The following is a 20,404-nucleotide window of genomic DNA, read 5'->3' on the forward strand; positions in this document are numbered from 1 at the left end:
TGGTTTACATGCTTAGAAAACATCATTTGTGGAAAAGGCTTTAGAAGAAAGTTTGTGTTTCAAGATTGGCAGACTTTTACAGTTCCTTCTTGGGCAGTGTACTGGGCAATAGGGAAGAAAGGAAGGGTTGCATACAGCTTTCACCACAGTACAGCTAACAGTCACTGAATTGTTTCTTAGGGCTCCCAGATTAAAAGGAACAGGGGGGGAATCCAAATACTATGTGCCAAAATGCATTTCACCTGAAGCAGCTTTTGTCCCTGGTCTCGTCTCTTGTCACCATGGATGGTGGTGAAGAGAGAACCTTCATAAAGCCTTTGACACTCTTGCACATGACAGCCTGGTCACCAGATTGGAAAAGCATGGACTTGACAGAGGAAGCCACTTTTATTTATAACATAGATGTATTCCTTGAATTCAAATCACCTCCTCAGAATTCATACTTGTCTGTAACAGTAGGGGGGGTTTATAAGGGCAAGTGAAGAATCTTTTCTTAAGGAATAGTTGATCATGTGTGAATTCTTCTGGTGTAGCTGTAAAAGCTGTCCAGACATCACATTTGAAATCTCCCTGTGGCTAAGAAGGAACAGAACTGAGGGGGTTTCTTGGACCTTTGGCATGGCTTGACTGGAGGGGTTTTATATACAATGGGATAGATAAGACTGTAAATATCACCATTCTTGTGTTGATGACAAATCACAAGTTGAAGATAAATCAATTGCTCAATCACAAGTTGTTGAAGACAAATCACCTCCCAAGGTGAGGGCACAGATGCAGAATGGTGACTGCAAATGGATTTTAATGGCGAGCCATGCAATCTAATGTTTTTCCATTGCAAACTACACGCTCCTGTGAAGTGCAGCAACATCTCAGTTTCCAGTTAGAAGAAGGCATGAGCTGTGTGAGCATGAACACCTTGAAAACTTGTGCCCTGGCATGCAAGAATCAGAACTCAATTAGATGCCTTGATTTAGGAGTGATTGGACTGTCCCTGAGTTTGAATAGTGACCTTAGTAGAGGGAGTATTTCTGCACGCTTGTATCTTCACTTGGATATCATTGCTAATTGAGACTTAGTGAAATAGCTGGTGCAAATCACCTCCCCAGACAAGCCCGTTCTTCTGTGACCAAAAGAAAAGGTTAAGAGTGAGTGTAGACTAGACATAGAATTATATTGATGCTAGACTTGCTTTTTAAAGGGTATAGCTGCTGGCATGGCTCCTCAAGAATGACCTATTTACCCCAGGTTCTGTCTTAAGAATTGTACTTTGAATGCATTTTGTTATTTTTCTGGTTCCTCAGATGCAGTTCTTAATATATTTAATATTTTTAGTGCCCTACAGATACCAAAGCAACGTTTGGGGTCCACCTTAAAGTAGTAGGAGACTGGACAGGTATGTAGAAAAAAGTCTCTTCAGAGACAAATACCTTTACTCAACCTGTTATCCCTTTCTGGCTTCAGCACAATTGTTCCTTGATTGTGGTGTATTCTATCTAGGGGCCATTCATGCTTGTTTTCCCAGAGTTGTGTTTTATTACATCCTTGATGCAACCCCTGCTTTATTCAGGTGTGCATTTCTTTTTGGTTTTCCAGCTACTAACATAACTTCTGATTGCAATGCAATGCTTCTCAATGTTCCTCCATTTCTGCCTCTTCTTATTTTTTGGGAAGCCTGGGTGCAGTCGCAGTGCCTCTGTGCCTAGTAGCGTCTGCAGACATGTTGAAATGTGCAGCGCCCTGATAAGCGGATTTTGAGGCCAGCAGTTTGGATGGCTGCCAGGTTAATTAATGCCTATGGTACCCTGAGATTGCAGGTTTCTTTCATGTTCTTCCATACTCTTCCATTGCTCTTTAAATGTCCTCCAGACAAAGGGGTGTAAGCCAGGATTCCCCCCAGAGTAGACTGGTGATTTTCTGCTCCCTCTGACAGTTGTATACTCAAGTGATAGTTGTCATTATTCCTTGGTGACTGGTGTAGCATACCATTTCCTTGTAAGGAAGAGAAATGCACACCACCATCTTCTTCATTTCTCATGAAGAAGTGTTTTTTCATGTTAATTTGTGTCAGTTTGTATGTGTTTGGGGAACTAAGTCAAATAAGTTTCTAGCCCTATAAGGGATTAGGCCAGTTTAGGGAGAGTGAATCTGTTGAACTTGTTGGTCCAGCTGCACACTTGGCTGTGGAAGTCACTGACATGTTAATAGGGAAAAGTTGGGAGGGCAATTATGTGTGCATATATGGTCCATAATCAGTCTGATGTTCTGTCTTTGCCTGAAGTATAGGTTGTTGGCCAGACACAGGCAGGTTATGGGCCCGATTAGCTTCTGGTCTGCCCCAGTATGAGGACTCTTTCATGGGCAGGCATCATTCCTACCTGGGAGAGGACAGTGGGCTATTGGGACAAGTGTGGTGAAGTACTAGCTAAATGAGCTTTCCAGGAGTGGCATCTTTGAAAATTTTCCAATTGCCTCTATGGTATGAATTGCTCTCTATTAGCATTGAAATGTTCTCTCAACTCAGTATCTATACTCTTCATTGAGAGGCAGCTCTGCTTAGGTAGGAGTGTACAAGGTTCAGGACACTGTCACATCACAGACACTATTTCTCATATTAGATTTACTAAACAGGAATATCTCTCCCAAAGGCAAATGTGCTGTCGAGAAGCAGGGGGTTTAGCCAACCCCTTATGTCTCATCTGTACTGTGGAGCCCTGTTCTCACTCAGTCCCTTAAGCCCTGTGACAATTAATGGTCTCTAATCCCCTGACTGTCTGAGGAAGGATTATTATATTTGCCATGTTCCTTTTAATCTTTAAGTGTGCTCTAATGGCTGCTTCTGGAGACAGGATATTGGGCTGGAGGAGTTTTTATGCTATATACTGTCATCTGAGCTCTTCTCAGAACCTATTCTCTCAGCCTTTATCCTATTTATTAAAACTCTCTTTTGTAGCACATTTTTGTGTTCCTGGCAGTTTATGCCTGACACCAAAGAGTGCAAAACTTATGTCAGAGAACTCAATTACAAGCCTAAATTAAAGGACATGAGAAGTGTGCTGTGAAATGCAGAGAAGAAGCAGTTTCAGACATGTCTCTTCTTGTGGGCTTCAGCTCCTGTTGCCTGCATCTGGGAGGGGTGGTAAAGGAACAATTTCGTGCCATAGCTAGAAGGACTTGAAGGGGGATGCAGACTGCTGGCAAACCAATTCTTCAAGGTTAAGTGTCTGAAATTGAGTCTTAATGTGTTGAAAATGTACAGTGGACTACCTTGCGGCCTTAATGACTAATTCTTGGGTCGAGAAAGCACCTGCATGTCAAGGCAAAAGATGAGGGTAGGAGAATTGTCAACTCCTGATAAAAAGTTGCTGCTACTAGAGAGTTATTTTTTTGCCCAGATCCTAGTGCATATCATTTTAAGTGTCCAATAGAAGAAGCTGAAAGAAGTGGCTTCTTCAGAAGTTACTTCAGACACACTTTTTGGCATAGGAACAGATATTTAGGAGATTTTCAGGCAATTCTATTCTTTGCTTGTTAAAGAAGTGACAGAAAACAGGTAAGAGGAGGAAACTTCAAAAATGATAGTTCTGAGACCTTTGCAAACTAAATAGTAATTCAGACCCCTAAATGATGTCTTTCTTGCTCTGCTGACATCAAATGGTGATTCTGAGCTTAGAAAAGCTGAGAGGACCTACATTTCTCAGAAGCAAGTTGGGATAAATGCACATCATTCCCTCCCATTATACAGGTAGTGGCGAGCTTTAGACAAATCTATGATCTTTCACTTCTCAACTCTTTCATGGTGGTATTAGTAACTGCATTATGCTTAGCTTTTACATTCATCACAGAAAACACACAGGTACTGGTATTGCTGTAATGTGCCCTCATATGCCTGTGTATACCTGAAATACTTCCCATAGCTCCCTTTGTAGACCTCTGACCTGGTTTTGTGTCTAGTTTAGGATGAGATGAGTCAGACCCCAAGCATGCCTTTTTCTCTTTATTGAATGTAGAGAGACTCTAGATATAGAATTAGCCAGGTTTGAAAAGACCTTTGAGATCAAGTCCAACCTATCACCCAGCACCACCTGATCAACTAAACCATGGCATCAAGTGCCTCATCCAGTCTCTTCCTAAACACCTCCAGGGATGGTGACTCTACCACCTCCCTGGGCAGCACATTCCAATGGCCAATCTCTTTCTGGGAAGAATTTCTTCCTAACATCCAGCCTAAATCTCCCCTGGCACAGCTTGAGACTGTGTCCTCTTGTTCTGGTGCTGGTTGCCTGGGAGAAGAGACCAACCCCCACCTGGCTACAACCTCCCTTCAGGTAGTTGTAGAGAGCAAGGAGGTCTCCCCTGACCCTCCTCTTCTGCAGGCTAAGCAACCCCAGCTCCCTCAGCCTCTCCTCACAGGGCTGTGCTCCAGACCCCTCCCCAGCTTTGTTGCCCTTCTCTGGGCACATTCCAGCAACTCAACATCTTTCCTAAAGTGAGGGGCCCAGAACTGGACATTGCTACCTCAGAGGTAGTTTAGTTAATGGACAATTAGATGTGGGTTTTCCTTTGTCAAGGTTCCTAATATAATTCTTCCATTTTTTTTCTCATGTTTGCTGGGTATTGTGAATAGTGGAACAGATGCTGTAGACCTCCCTAAAGAACGCTTTTGTGATTATGTAATTGCTCTCCTTGTGCTGACATGTGACTGCTTCAGTCAGCACCTATTGTGCTAACAAAACATGTTGTCCAATTGTGGTAGCCCATACTATCAGTGCAATTATTTTATCCTATTAACAGAAGTGAAACCTACAGCTATAGACTGCAGCTTAAACTGCTAAGAAGCTCTTCCCAGAAAGAGATTGGCCATTGGAATGTGCTGCCCAGGGAGGTGGTGGAGTCACCATCACTGGAGGTGTTTAGGAAGAGACTGGCTGAGGCACTTGGTGCCATGGTTTAGTTGATCAGGTGGTGCTGGGTGATAGGTTGGACTCGATGATCTCAAAGGTCTTTTCCAATCTGGCTAATTCTGTATTCTTACAGCAGCTGATCTGTGGTAATTGCAGACATGAAGCCCTGCAATCTGGGTGAGCCCTGTGGCTTAGAGCTAAATTAGTGTGTCTTCTCTGCAGCTGCCTGGCAGTTATTGCTGCAGAGCTGGTGGATGGCAACTTTAAACCTTACAGTAACATTGAAATCCATGCAGGACTGTCCTTGTGCACAGATGGCTTGGCGAATGAGCTGACACTGTTACTAGCCTCCCTCCTAAACATCCCTTTTGTTCTGCATCTCTCCTGTCTCTGTGATCGCCTATTTGTTCTTCAGCTCTGGAAAAGAAACCTCTTGACTTAGTATTTGCAGAAGGAGTGTTTGAAAGCATTGTTTTTCCCCCACTTACTGTCTGGTTTGTACTCAGTGTTGTTTATCAGCCTTATGCTTCCTCTGTCCTTGACGCTTGTTTAGTTTCAAAGCTGACATTTCATCTGGCACCTCCAGAGGGTAAAAGAGAGGCTATGGGCCATGCCTTGTGTCCAGCCACTTGACAGCACTGAAAAAACCCCATGGCAGTATATCAAGACAATGTCTCTCATTCACTAGACAAACTTCAGGGTGCGAGACAGAAAGTGATATTGATGATGCCAAAATAACAGACTTCTGAAGCCCTGCAGCATCTTTTTTTGTGGAAAACAAATGCACAGCACTCAGAGGTGTTACGGTGAACAGCATGCTTTAAGGCAATAAAACCTTGCTGTTATGTTGCAGTGTGTTGCTGGAACAAATTGAAGTGGGACCGTGTTTAAAACACTGCTGCTGTTCTGTGCTCTGCGGTCATTTTTATCTTGTAGTAGTAACATCATCCTGCTGTGTAGTTCCATGTGATCCTAGGGACACTGACAAATCCTGTCCACTCTTCTGAGCAGCACAGTGTTTATTGTGGGGATACCATAAGAGTGCTTTAATACCACCCCGTGAACCTGAGACTTCTGTTCGGTGGGTTACTAAATGTCATGGCAGCAGGACACATCGATATGTGCTGGAGGCAGAACAGACAGATCATGGGGTACTGATCTGCATCACCCCAGTGAACTCTAGGTCTCCTCAGGGAATACAATTCTTTGCTTAATTCTGAGAGAATATATGTGGTTGCTAGGTTGTTTAGGAAGTTCTACACAGAGAGAGTGATTGCCCATTGGAATGGGCTGCCCGAGGAGGTGGTGGGGTCACCATCGCTGGGGGTGCTCAGGATGAGGTTTGACAGAATGCTTGGTTGCATAGTTTAGTTGATTAGGTGGTGTTGGATGATAGGTTGGACACGATGATCTTGAAGGTCTCTTCCAACCTGGTTTGTTCTATTCTACCGTAGTTTGGATCTGATGTGCAGAGGTTTAGATTGGATATTTGGGGGGGAAAAAAGCTTCACTGAAAGGGCTGTTGAGCACTGGAACAGGCTGCCCAGAGAAGTGGTTGAGTCACCATCCCTGGAGGCATTTAAAAGACAGGTAGTAGCTGTGGTGCTTGGAGGCATAGTTCAGTGGGGGACTTGGCACAGTCAGGTTTACAGTTGGCCTTAGTGATCTTAAAGGTCTTTTCCAACCTAAATCATTCTACGATGTTTGTCAGGTATTGTCACAGTCTCTTTTTCTGGAAGGTCCAGTTTTGGAGCAGGAATTTTCAAGGGGGTAAAAAAACCAAACAATGACAAGAAGGAAAAAAACAGCACCAATGATTTTCCACTTAAAGCCAACATTCTTCCAGAATGTGGCAAGTGTATCCAAACAGGAATCTTGTTGAAGTCCCTACGGACTGAAGCTTGAGACAGCGAAGAGTACACACCCTGGCTAGTTTATTCTTAACCTGACAACAGTTTTAAGGCAGTTGTTTGGGATTTTGGAGTCTGCCTAAGGATGTTTTTGCATGCTATCCAGCAGGAAAACAGCATACCTTTTGAGTAGCTCTGAAGGAAGAATGACCTCAGCTTATTGGGCTGGAAGGCGTTGTCAGATTATTCGGGTGTATCCAGGTGACTGTGTTAAGCCCTTGCAGCTCTTGGTTTAGAGAATGCCTGAAGCATCCCAAGGCTTGCTATGCATTTCTAAGCTTAGCTGGAATTACCAGCAAGTGTAGGAGCTAACAAAGCAGCAGTGTTTTATCTTCAGTAACCCCAGGGACAGTTTTAGACGCATTGAATTAGTGGATCATTCAGTGAATGTGCTACTATATTCTTAGTAGATTTTGATTCAGACTGGAGGAATGTGTGAAGCAGAAGGTGACAAGAGGGAATAATAAGACTACAAAGTCTGCCTACAGGAGGTGACAAGGTTCTTGCAGGATCACTAAAGCTGCTGCTGAGCTGCTTTAAAAATACCTAGTCACTGATGATGAACAGTTGGTCAACTCTCTTGCTATTTATTACCTCAACTTCTGTTTGGACCTTCTTCATTCTGTAGTAACATGTATTTTGTTGTGTTTAGTTAGTCCCTGAGATTCCTGGCAGGGTGTAAAGGCATTAATGATGTGGTACTGTCGGTTGTTCCAGCAAAATCAATGTGTGGTTTTGGAAGCAGAACACAGAGATGGGGTAGATGTTGTGTTCCCCCCTTGTTTTATGGCTACCAATCTTGTCAGTGAATCCTACTTATGCTTCTGAGAGACATCAGAATTGAGTGCTAAAAAGGTTTAATTGTGTTTCTATTGATAGGATTTCAAATAAGTAATAAAAGTAATACTGTTACATTACTGGGAGGTTAAATTGCCTTTACAATATATTTAGCTGAAGTGTGCAATAAGGAACACCAGTGTTATTCTTCATTGCTATTTCTGGTCATTATTTATTTCATTTATGACTGCAAACAAGCTCAATAAAAGGCAGCATTAAGAGAATGAAGAAAAAGGACAGATTTAGTTTGCTGGCTTAATACTGCAAGTCCCTTTCTTCTGATTTAAGAATTAATGCTGAAGGTGAACATCTGCATTTTTGGCTCTACACCCGGACTGTTTAACATTAGTTGGACTCCGGCTGACTCAATACCAAAACCAGTATTAACTTGAGTCAGTTCCTGTTTGAAGAGTTAATGAGTTTTACTTCTATAGGGAAACAAGATTTTTTGGATGAGAAAATTGGCTTGAAGGAAACTTCATTCTAGTCTGAAGTCCTTTCTTCATGTGTCGTCTTATCCTATTATTGAAGGTCAACTTCAACTTCTTTACCTGATTAAGTGAGTCTGGAATATGCAATGATTGTAGAAAGTGACATGGCTGAATGATGTAAATTAATTTTAACCTTAGATCTAATAGGCACGGGGTGTGTGGATGTTGCTGCACTTAGGAACTGGTCCAAGAATGCAAGATTGAAGGGTTCCTTGCCATGCCTCATATATTTTCAGTTTATGAACTGCAGGCATGAAGCCTGTGGAGCACATGAACATATAGCAGCTGATGGGATCTAAATTGTGTGGGGGGAAAAGCTCCTCTCTACTTTGAAAATAGAGCCACAAGATACAAAAGCTCTGAGATATGTATTTGAGTGGTCCCCTAGCCAAACTTCTGATTTTGTAAACAGGCAAACACATGCTATAAACACTGATTAAGAGTTGCCTGTGTTTGACCTTTTTTCCTTTAAGCCTTGCTTAGAGCAGTCCCATTCTTGTGTTAGTCTTTGTACAGCTGCTTCAAGCCATGGATATACAAAATCTGACTGGACATCTTGGCTCTCTGTGTGAGCACATTTAACAAGCTCAGGTGTGCAATGTTTACTAGAAATGGGAGAGCAGGCAACAAAACAACAGCTCCTCATGCGTGCTTCCGCAGCCCTGGGGGCAACAGTGAGCTCTCCTAAGTGCCACTCAAGTTTTGCTGAACACCCCCAACCAAACATCTTGTGGTGTTCATATTTCTTTGAGGCTACTCTCTCAAGAAGCAAAAAGAAAAAGCAGATGCATTTCAGACCTGAAATGATGAACTACCACAGTTTTAACAATTGCTAGGAGGAGCACAAGCCCTGTGGGGAGAGGCTGAGAGAGCTGGAGTTGCTTAGCCTGGAGAAGAGGAGGCTCAGGGGAGACCTTCTTGCTCTCTACAACTACCTGAAGGGAGGTTGTAGACAGGTGGGGCTTGGTCTCTTCTCCCAGGCAACCAGAACATGAGGACACAGTCTCAGGCTGTGCCAGGGGAGGTTCAGGTTGGATGTTAGGAAAAAGCTCTATACAGAGAGAGTGATTGGCCATTGGAATGGGCTGCCTGGGGAGGTGGTGGAGTCACCATCACTGGAGGTGTTTAGGAAGAGACTGGAAGGGGCACTTGGTGCCATGCTTAGGTTGATTAGATGGTGTTGGGTGATAGGTTGGACTTGATCTCAAAGGTCTTTTCCAACCTGGTTAATTCTATTCTAGTCTAGAAGACTGCCTATCATGCTACCTTATATTGCTCCATATTCCATGGTCTCTCCTACCTATCTGCTTGTTTATACAGCTGCTGTGTAAAATCTTGGACTGGAAAGGAGAGGGCCCATCACTTGCTCAGAATTTGTTCTGTGCTCAGCAGATACCTCTGTGGGAGTTAATTAAAACTCCCCCGATGCTGCAGATGTCATCACGATCAAAGAACATGGTTGAATACTATTTTCAATCTGTTTTCACAGAAAATATTTTATATCTACTTGTTGGCATGATATTAGTGTTGAAGTTCTAGTTAGGAATTTTGTATCTCCTTTCCCCAGAGCAAGCCAGAATAGGCCCTAGTGTCCTTGAAATGCTTGACTCTGCACTGAGCATGAGAATGACAACATAAATTGACTTCATATAGAGAAAGATTTTAGTGTAATCCTGAGAAAGATAACCAGGCATACTGAAAGAGTTGGGGCTGTTCAGTCTGGAGAAGAGAAGGCTCTGAGGTGACCTCATTGTGGCCTTCCAGTATCTGAAGGGGGCCTACAAGAAGGTTGGGGAGGGACTTCTCAGGATCTCAGGTAGTGATAGCACTAGGGGGAATGGAATGAAGCTGGAGGTGGGGAGATTCAGGCTGGATGTGAGGAGGAAGTTCTTCCCCATGAGAGTGGTGAAGCCCTGGAATGGGTTGTCCAGGGAGGTGGTTGAGGCCCCATCCCTGGAGGTGTTGAAGCCCAGGCTGGATGAGGCTCTGGCCAGCCTGATCTAGTGTGGGGTGTCCCTGCCCATGGCAGGGGAGTTGGAACTAGATGATCCTTGTGGTCCCTTCCAACCCTGACTGATACTACTACTACTACAGTTCAATGCTGCATTTTAACAGCTGAGGCAATTTCCAGCTTGTGCAGCTCCAGTCAATTCCCATAGATTGTCTGAAGGGCTCCTTCACTTGGAATAGAATAGAATTAACCAGGTTGGAAAAGACTTTTGAGATTGAGTCCAACCTATCACCCAACACCATCTAATCAATTAGACCATGGCACCAAGTGCCTCATCCAGGCTCTTCTTAAATGCCTCCAGTGATGGTGACTCCACCACCTCCCTGGGCAGCACATTCCAATGGCCAATTACTCTTTCTGGGAAGAACTCCTTCCTAACATCCAGCCTGAACCTCCCCTGGTGCAGCTTGTGACTGTGTCCTCTTGTTCTGGTGCTGGTTGCATGGGAGAAGAGACCAACCCCCACCTGGCTACAGCCTCCCTTTAGGTAGTTGTAGACAGCAGGAAGGTCTCCCCTGAGCCTCCTCTTCTCCAGGCTAAACAACCCCAGCTCCCTCAGCCTCTCCTCACAGGGCTGTGCTCCAGACCCCTCCCCAGCTTTGTTGCCCTTCTCTGGGCACATTCAGGAGTCTCAATGCCTTTCTTAAATTGAGGGGCCCAGAACTGGACACAGGACTCAAGGTGTTGCCTAACCAGTGCTGAGTACAGGGGCAGAATGCCTTCCCTGCTCCTGCTGACCACACTATTCCTGATGCAGGTGAGGATGCCATTGGCCTTCTTGGCCACCTGGGCACACTGCTGCCTCATGTTCAGCTGCTGTCAACCACTACATCTGGGTCCCTTTCTGCCTGGCTGCTCTCCAGCCCCTGTCCCCAGCCTGCAGCACTGCATGGGGTTGTTGTGACCTAAGTGCAGCACCCAGCATTTGGACTTTCCAAAACATGAATGGGGTTGCAGCCCTGCCTGTTGTATGCAGTGCAGAGTGTGCTGTGCTAGCAAGAAGTGGTACTTTAGTATGAAGATCAGCAGCTGATGGGCAGTGCTCAGTGGGTATTTTGTTTCACTGACATCATAACCCACATTTCTGTAGCTCAGGCATGTTCTTGTTCTTCCTCTCTTTCTTTAAATCAAGTCCTTTTTGCTCAGAACTGGGATAAGGTGACAGAGTTGGTTTCAGAAAAGGATATCGTGATACTTAGACAGTTTGTGACATTTGAAGCAGATCAGACCAAAGCAAACTGTAATGCAATAATAATCCATAAGAGGCAGGTTTCTGGGGTTTTTAAGGGAGAGCAAATATCTCTTATTAGATCAGCTGAAACAGCCAGGAAAAAAAACCCAGGTTGTCTGTCAGGCATACAGTGCCTTCAGCAGCCTTGAGAAAGGGGCAGCAAAGTCAAAGCACAGAACAGGGAGTGAAATAACATTCTGTTATTTTTTAAAGCATTTTTTCCTTAAGAAATGAAAGTGGTGAAACTGCCTAATAAATAAAGAGAAGATGCCTTCCCCCCCACCCTTTTTTTTCACCCAAAAGTTGATTTGCCTTCTCCATGAGAAATATTATTTGTTTCTCAAAACATTCATGTGGTTAAACTCTGTCTGAAGGCAAAAAATTACCACTTGTAAGTGCTCTTTCAACTGCCTCTTAGGATTTGTATGTCTCCAGCTTGCTTTATCTTCTCTTGGATGGGTTTCTAGTTCAAGGTATGTTTGCTGTATGTGCTGTGGTCTCACTCTCTCCTGGAAAGAAAATACACTGTCTGGCAGCTCTGACTGGGGCATGGGATGGACACATGAGAACTCCACTATGACTTGCATGGAGTGCTGGGTTTTATTTATATGTACATGCTGACAGACATCCTTAGACTTTGGCAGTTCAATGTAGAATAGAATTAACCAGGTTGAAAAGACCTTGGAGATCATCAACTCCAACCTATCATCCAACACTATCTCATCCACTAAGCCATGGCACCAAGTGCCACATCCAGGCTCTTCCTAAACACCTCCAGTGATGGTGACTCCTCCACCTCCCTGGGCAGCACATTCCAGTGGCCAATCTCCCCTTCCGTGAAGAACTTCTTCCTAACATCCAGCCTAAACCTGCCCTGGCACAGCTTGAGACTGTGTCCTCTTCTGGGGCTGGTTGCCTGGGAGAAGAGACCAACCCCCACCTGTCTACAACCCCCCTTCAGGTAGTTGTAGAGAGCAATGAGGTCTCCCCTGAGCCTCCTCTTCTCCAGGCTAAGCAACCCCAGCTGCCTCAGCCTCTCCTCACAGGGCTGTGCTCCAAACTCCTCCCCAGCTTTGTTGCCCTTCTCTGGACACCTTTCAACATCTTTCCTAAACTGAGGGGCCCAGAACTGGACACAGGACTCAAGGTGTGGCCTAACCAGTGCTGAGCACAGGGCACAATGACCTCCCTGCTCCTGCTGGCCACACTGTTCCTGATGCAGGCCAGGATGCTATTGGCCTTCTTGGCCTCTGCTGACTCAAGTTCAGCCTAATTTTTTTTCCCTGTTTCAGTCTCTATCCTACCTAAATAACATTTTAATCGAGAATATTTGATCATCTATGGAGAATAAAACTTGGACTGTGCGTTACCCAAAGCATCCTTGAGTTTTCAGTAAATGGAAGGGAGCCTGCTCTGTAAGTATCAGCTCATAAACAGGGCTGACTGCTTAGCTTTATGACTTACCTGGAACCAGAACATTTTAAGTTGCTCTGTAGTAAATATCATGACCATGAGTAAGAATGCTTCTCTGCTGGGGAGAGGGCCTGGACTATCTGTGGCTCCAAATAAGCACACTTGTGGTTCTCTCTGAACAAGGTGGGGCACTCAGCAGAGGTTGGCATTTATTGAGGTTTGACACACTTTTCAGTATTGAATGGGGATTCTGGGGGGGGGGAAGCTTTTCCAGAGATTATTGGCTATTTTGAGTTTTGCTGAAATGACTGTTGTGATGATATTGCTCTACTGGTGTCAATAACTTGCTCACCTACAGCTGCTGAGAATCCTCCTTGGGCTATATGAAATGAAAGTGAATCAGTGGGCAGTTCATACACTCCATTGCAATCAGCAGTTTGAAGGATTACCATTTCCCAGTAAGTTTAACATATTCCTTTATTCATTAGGCACAGTGTAAGTGCCATTTCCTCAAGCAAAATGCCACTGACTCCCACTCACATTTTCCAAGATGAAGCTGTGATGCTTTGCCAAGTGGCTGGTGCCAGCTTGACAGCACAGGGCTTTCCCTTAAGGATTTCACTTACACTGTGTCAGCTGGCTGTCTCTTGAGCTTAGCTGTGACTGGCTTGCAAAAAGCAAAAATATATAATTAAAGGAAGACAATTTCTATAATTTCTGATATTTGATGTTTGTGTTTTTTAATGGGTTGAGGGGATCATGCTAAATGTGCCCCCTTAGGATAGAATTAACCAGGTTGGAAAAGATCTTAGAGATCGAGTCCAGCCTATCACCCAAGACCAGCGAATCAAGTAAACCATGGCACCAAGCACCCCATCCAGTCTCTTACACATCTCCAGTGGGCAGCACATTCCAATGGCCAATCTCACTTTCTGGGAAGAATTTCTTCCTAACATCCAGCCTAAACCTCCCCTGGCACAGCTAGAGACTGTGTCCTCTTGATCTGGTGCTGGTTGCCTGGGAGAAGAGACCACCCCCACCTGGCTACAACCTCCCTTCAGGGAGTTGCAGAGAGCAAGGTGGTCTCCCCTGAGCCTCCTCTTCTCCAGGCTAAGCAACCCCAGCTCCCTCAGCCTCTCCTCACAGGGCTGTGCTCAGGGCCTCTCCCCAGCTTTGTTGCCCTTCTCTGGACACCTTCCAGCAACTCAGCTTTATTAAGTAGGGTGCCAAATGCAGTTTGCTCAGTGCAGTTGCCAAATAAAGCATCATTTTGTTAATCTAGACATGTATAGCAGAGTGTGCCATTCCTACCCAAAGTGGTTTTCATGATTTCTGTGCCCTTTTGCAATGCTGAATTGGTGATGGCACATCAACTCGCTGCTCTAGGCCAGGTGTCTGGAGTTGAGCTGGGAGGTGATTTTAGGCTATGCCTCTAACATTTTGTTACAGATTTTGAGCAGAAAAGTAGAAAAATGTAAATCAATCACTATTGGGTGTGAAAAGGAAAACAAAAGGTTATTCTAAACAAATTCATTGGGTAAATATCTGGAATAAGAGGAGCTGTGCCATAACAGTTCTCCCTCTTCACTTCTGATCTCTGCTGTTTTGCTTCGCTTGGGAGAGAGTAACCTGCTTGGCAGCTGGCCTTGGCTGAGCTGTTTAAGTCTAACCCACTGCTTTCTCTGCTCCTTTTCTCTCTTGGGGCTGGGGTTAGGGTGGGGGAACTGGAATGGTTTCCAAGGTCTCTCATTCTGTTTGCTGACTGTAAATATCTGTATAATATTGTAAATACTCTGTATTTTGTACACATTCATTGCATGCCATTGTAGAGTGTAGTTCTTGCTTTTAAATACAGCTTCATTTGCTTCTAACTGAGTTGGTCTGTTCTTGTTAATGCTGGGGGGGAAACTATAGTGCACCAAAAGCTGGAACAGTTCTGGCCAGAGGACAGAAGGTATTTTACCCCCAAGGTGTAAATAAAAACACTAGCACAGAATTGGAAGTCAAGTAGAAATAATAGTAAAAAAAGTAAAACAAAGTACAGAAAGGTATTAAGGGGAAAGAGGAGATATAGATTATATCTGTATATACAATCAGAATCAGTCCTAACCCAGTCCCCCAGCTAGGCCTTGCTACAGAGGAGAAAACAGCTCCCATCAGCAAATCCTCCCCCATGCTGCAAGCAAAAGCCATGTTCCCAGAGCAGAGAGTTGTCTCTTAAATAGAAACACAGGAAAAGGGAATAGAGTAACAAATTAAAATATCCTGTTCCCTCCTCTTAGGACTTTCTAGTCCCCTGGAGGACTTTTGTCTCTCTGGTTTTACAGTTAATCCTTAGCTACCAGTCATGACCTGGTGTTGTAGGTTAAAAGAATCAGAAGATAGATATCTAATGGCAGCTTCTAGGGCTGCCTTTGGCAAAACCACTTTTTCAGAGAACAACACGCAGAACCATGTCTTTACAGTGATGTGAGACACTGTGGGTGGGCCCATGAGAACCTCATGAGGTTCAACAAGACCAAGTGCAAGGTCTTGCATCTGGGTCAGGGAAATCCCAAGTACTGATATAGGCTGGGCAGTGACTGGCTTGAGAGCAGCCCTGAAGAAAAGGACTTGGGGGTGCTGAGGGATGAGAAGCCCAACAGGAGCCAGCAGTGAGCTCTTGCAGCCCAGGCTCTGGTTGGCTTTCTGGGCTGCAGCAAGAGAAGCATAACCAGCAGGGCCAGGGAAGTGATTCTCCCCCTCTGCTCCACTCTGGTGAGACCCTACCTGGAGCACTGTGTCCAGTTCTGGAGCCCCTATTACAGGAAGGATCTGGAGGTGCTGGAAGGTGTCCAGAGAAGGGCCATGAGGATAAACAGAGGGCTGGAGCACCTCCGCTATGAGGACAGACTGAGAGGGTTGGGACTATACAGTCTGGAGAAGAGAAAGCTCTAAGGAGACCTTATTGTGGCCTTCCAGTATCTGAAGGGGGCTACAAGAAAGCTGGGGAGGGACTTTTGAGGGTGTGAGGGAGTGATAGGACTAGGTGGGATGGAACAAAACTAGAAATGGGTAGATTCAGATTAGATGTTAGGAAGAAGTTCTTCTCCATGAGGGTGGTGAGACACTGGCACAGGTTGCTCAGGGAGGTGGTAGAAGCCTCATCCCTGGAGGTTTTTAAGGCCAGGCTGGATGTGGCTGTGAGCAACCTGCTGTAGTGTGAGGTATCCTTGCCCATAGCAGGGGCGTTGGAACTGGCTGATCCGTGAGGTCCCTTCCAACCCTAACAATTCTATGTGTAATCTGAACCAGGTTAAACCACTGGTTCTTTGTTCTAGAAAACAGTAATCAGTGTAGTAATGCATAGTAACATTTTCCAGTTTTTCCTCTCCCATTCAAGGCTGGGAGTACTTCTTTTTGAGTAACAAACTTTGGGTCATGTATAAACATGTCTACTTAGTATTTGCATTCATAGCATCGTGACAGTTGGAAGATGGGCTATAGCAATTGGGTAGGAAAAAACCTATTTTTCTGGAGGCTCTGCACAAGAGGTAGTGGTAAGATAGGAAATACATGTTGGGGTTTGAAAAGAAATTATTAAATGTAAATGAAAACTACCCAGCCTAGATTTTATATAGTAATTAATAGTCAGGGAGTAGGCTGGCTTCAGCTCTCAAGAATCACTTGTCTAATTTAGATCTAAGAAGAAATACCAGAATTGCTCAGAGCAGGGTGAAATTAAACCAAACTTTTGATATGCTTCCTGATACACTTGTGTGTAGTATGTTTTATCATCTATCCCTTCAAAAAAAGAGAGCAAAACAGTATCTAAAGGCTCATTTCATTTGCCAGTCATTCAAATGATTTCCTGCTAAGGTTTTGATATTGTCCTTTGAGAGATGCTGTAAGAGATGGAGCTTCAGATGTGATTAGATCTTTGGTAAAAAATGTGCATTTCATCCCAGTGGATCATCCCCAGCTGACTAGCAAAATCTATATAGGAAAAGAGGATCCAGCTGAGCTCTGATCACTTTATGCTGTATTATGCTGCAGTGCAACCAGTGCTAGGAGTGCTTATAGAGAACAAGTTGTATATGTTCCCTGAAAGACACAGGCAGCTAAAATCACAGGAGGAATATTTTTTCCTCTGTTTAAAAGACCTATAGATGCAGTGCTTAGTGACCTGGTTTAGTGGTGGTCTTGGCAGTGCTAGGTTAACAGTTGGACTTGTTCTTAAAGCTCTTTTCCAACTTAAATGATTCTATGTTTCTATATAAATGAAGTCCCTTAATTACCCTTATTTGGAGCCTTGTTACTGTTATTTCTGGCATTTGAGTGTAGCTCCATGGTTGACTGGCCAGATGTTTCCTCCACAGGGTGTCTATCAGTGCTGTTTTGTCCAAGCACTGTCTCTTAAGTATTCAGAGTATTTCAGCTTTCCCTCTGTCCCTCAGCATAGACCCTGAGAACAACTTATCGCCTTCAGTGGAGATTTTCACACAGCTTAGCTGTGAGGAAGTAAAAGTTAATGCTTAATGACCTTGCTAACATCAGTTAAGCCTCCATGATGAACAGCATGATTCACAGCATCACTGTGAGGAAAGAGGGATCAACAATCTCACTCTTACCTTTTCTCATGAGCTAAAGAGTGAGGGTGCATTGCCAAGTAAACAACTGTTCTCTTTTATAGACTCCCTTTTTGTCATTAGCATTTTCATTTCCCTTCCCATCCTTACCCCAACTAAAACAAGCCATCATCTAACCTGACCAGTCATATCATCTGGACATCCATAAATCCATGGGTCCTGATGGGATGCATCCAAGGGTGCTGAGGGAGCTAGTAGAGGTCATTGCCAGAAAGGAGCTGAGAGACCTTAGTCTTAACCAAAACAATGAAGCCAAGGTCAAGCAGAAGCACAGAGTTCTCCCAGCCCAAGGAAGTGAGAAGAGAGAGATTGTTTTGGGACAACCTGTTTCAGTCCCTTATTGTCTTCCAGTGGGATTGTTTAGACCTATCTTTATTTTCCTTTTTACACCCAATAGTAATTTATTTACATTTTATTACTTTCTGTTCAAGATCTGTGAAAATTTTTTGAAGGCACAGCTGAAAACTACCACAAATGTCTAAGCTAGCTTACACTTGCAAGCCTATTTTTAGACCTGGCTGTATGTATGCATGTGAGTATGTACTGATGTCTGATATATTTGGTGACAAACTAATACATGTGGCTGAAAATTATGTGACCATGACAACCCAAGAATAACACTTTGGAGACATGATAGTTATTTCCCTGAAAGCATCAGCTCTGTGCCCAGCAGCAATAAAGGAAAAAATACTGGGAAGAGAGCAGAGGGGCAAAAAAAGCAGAGGAGATTACTGTGCAGCAGCTGGCTGTGTCTGTGGTGCTCCCAGGACTTGAATCCAGTCTGTAAGTCTGGTCCTTATCCATCAGACAGGGTACTGGACAGGGTTCAGGAAGAAATGGCAAAGAAGAGCAAAAGCATGGACAGGTTTCCAAGCACCTGACTGTTGAGGGGCTCTTTAGCCTGGAAGAGATAGAGTTTAGGGGAACATAGCAGTAGTCTACAAAATCATGCATAGCATTGGAAGAGTGAGTGGATAGGACCTGAATATTCATGGTTTCTGCTACTCTCAGAACTTCTGGCCATCAAATGCAGTCAGTAAGTCACTATTTCAGAACACAGAAGAGGATGGATCATCATCTCATAGGTGAGAAACACAGGGAACTTTCTGTTAGAGGCTGTGGGATAGATTAGGAGGTTTGCTTTCATGGTGGCACTCTAAAGTACTAGGTAAGTACTTTTAGAGACAAGTCAGAGCATTTCTTAATAGACAAAGAAGGCAAGACAGCAGGAGAGTCTTGCCCTGTCCTCATTCTTCCATAGGTGTCTGCATGGCAAGTGAGATTATTAGAGCAGGGGGCCCTTAGTGTGAGTTAGTACAGCCTGATGAATCGTGCCTCTGCTCAGCTTTCTGAGGCATACCATCTGGAACCTTGCAGTGCTTTGAGAGTATTGCAGTAATTGCACAGCTGGAGAGTAGCTCCATTTCAGTGTCCTTTTGAAAGGTTGGCCTTTCTCTAGTTTCTGTATCAGGTTACAAGTTACAAAGAGAGAACCAGCAGAATCCTACCCCCCTCACATAATTTGAGTCTCTTTCATGTGAATGTAAGGACTTTTAGATCAAGTGTCACAATTTGCCTTGAAGCCAAAAAGGGATATACTGATGTATGATCATTTCTTCTGGCACATTGTGAGAGAGGAAAGTGCAGTACTAGTGAAGAAATTGTTAGTTGAGCCTCCCTGCATTGGCTCAGGAGGAGCTCAAACAGCAATATAAGACCTTTCATGGCCAAAGGGAGCAAAAGTAGAGCTAGGTGCTAAAAGAATCTGTTTAAATGATGTTTGTGTTGGAGCATAGGGATCTTTTGAAGTTCCTGTTTTGTGTTGTTTGTAACCCCTGTTTGATTGTTGCACATCCTAAATGTCGAGTTGTGGAATGAACTCCACTGTCACGACATAAATAGTCTTCAAATGTAGTTAGCACCTCTGAGGAAAAGGGTTTCTTGATGAAGAGTTTTGAACTCTGGCAGTCTAGCTACTCCCTTCCACTGCCAGGGAGTTGCTGTCTAACCTACAGAAGGATTTCTAACGCAGTATTGAGCATTGAGACTGCTAAACTGGTGTTGTGTTCACTTCTCTTCACTGGCTGGCTGGGGACCCCAGCTCTGGCAGCAGAGCTAATAAGCAGTCTGGGTCACTCACTGCTGTCTTGTCAAGTCAGACCACAAAATGCAGTCTAACTATGGTCCTCAGCATCTCTCTTCCCTGCTTTCAAACAAAACAAGTGATGTTTTTTCCTTCCCATCACTCATCTTTCAACCTTCCAAGGTTCATTGGACAAGAGCTCCCTTTTAGTTTGTTACTTCATTGGCTGATCTATGGATGTACCCACAATCTAGTTGGAAATAAACCTGTCCAAAGTAATTTTGACTTAGTAGGTGGAACATTTTAAAGACATAAGGATGTATGTAGAGTTCCAGCAGGGGAAGGACATGATGATGCCAGAATCAGGGAGGGAGAATGATTTCCAGCTGGTAAGCATAAAGCTAGAGAAAGAGAAGGTGCTAGCTACTTTTTAGGAAGTAAAGAGCTGGGGTTGCTTAGCCTGGAGAAGAGGAGACTCAGAGGTGACCTTATTGCTCTATACAACTACCTTAAGGGAAGTTGTAGACAGGCAGAGGTTGGTCTCTTCTCCCAGGCAGCCAGCACCAGAACAAGAGGACACAGTCTCAGGCTGTGCCAGGGGAGGTTTAGGCTGGAGGTTAGGAGGAAGTTTTACACAGAGAGAGTGATTGCCCATTGGAATGGGCTGCCTGAGGAGGTGGTGGAGTCACCATCACTGGAGACGTGTTCAGGAGGAGACTTGATAGGGTGCTTGGTTGCATGGTTTAGTTGATTAGGTGGTGTTGGATGATAGGTTGGACACCATGATCTTGAAGGTCTCTTCCAACCTGGTCCATTCCATTCCATTCCATTCCATTCCATTCACAGCTTGGGAGAGAAATCAGACTATTAAAAGACTTTCACCAAAGAAAGGAGGACAA

The 20,404-nt window shown here is 44.2% G+C and overlaps 1 protein-coding gene across 2 annotated transcripts in view; it reads left to right on the plus strand.

The window, feature by feature from the left end:
* Nucleotides 1-20,404, plus strand: part of NOX4 (NADPH oxidase 4) — a 126,483-nt gene that overhangs the window by 58,988 nt on the left and 47,091 nt on the right. For both annotated transcript variants that reach the window (XM_009901507.2, XM_054164645.1), the window contains one exon: nt 1,333-1,393. In XM_009901507.2, coding sequence (XP_009899809.2) covers nt 1,333-1,393 — 61 coding nt within the window. The remainder of the gene's footprint in view (nt 1-1,332; nt 1,394-20,404) is intronic.

This window comes from Dryobates pubescens, chromosome 10 (assembly GCF_014839835.1).
Source record: "Dryobates pubescens isolate bDryPub1 chromosome 10, bDryPub1.pri, whole genome shotgun sequence".
NCBI classification, from domain to species: domain Eukaryota; kingdom Metazoa; phylum Chordata; class Aves; order Piciformes; family Picidae; genus Dryobates; species Dryobates pubescens.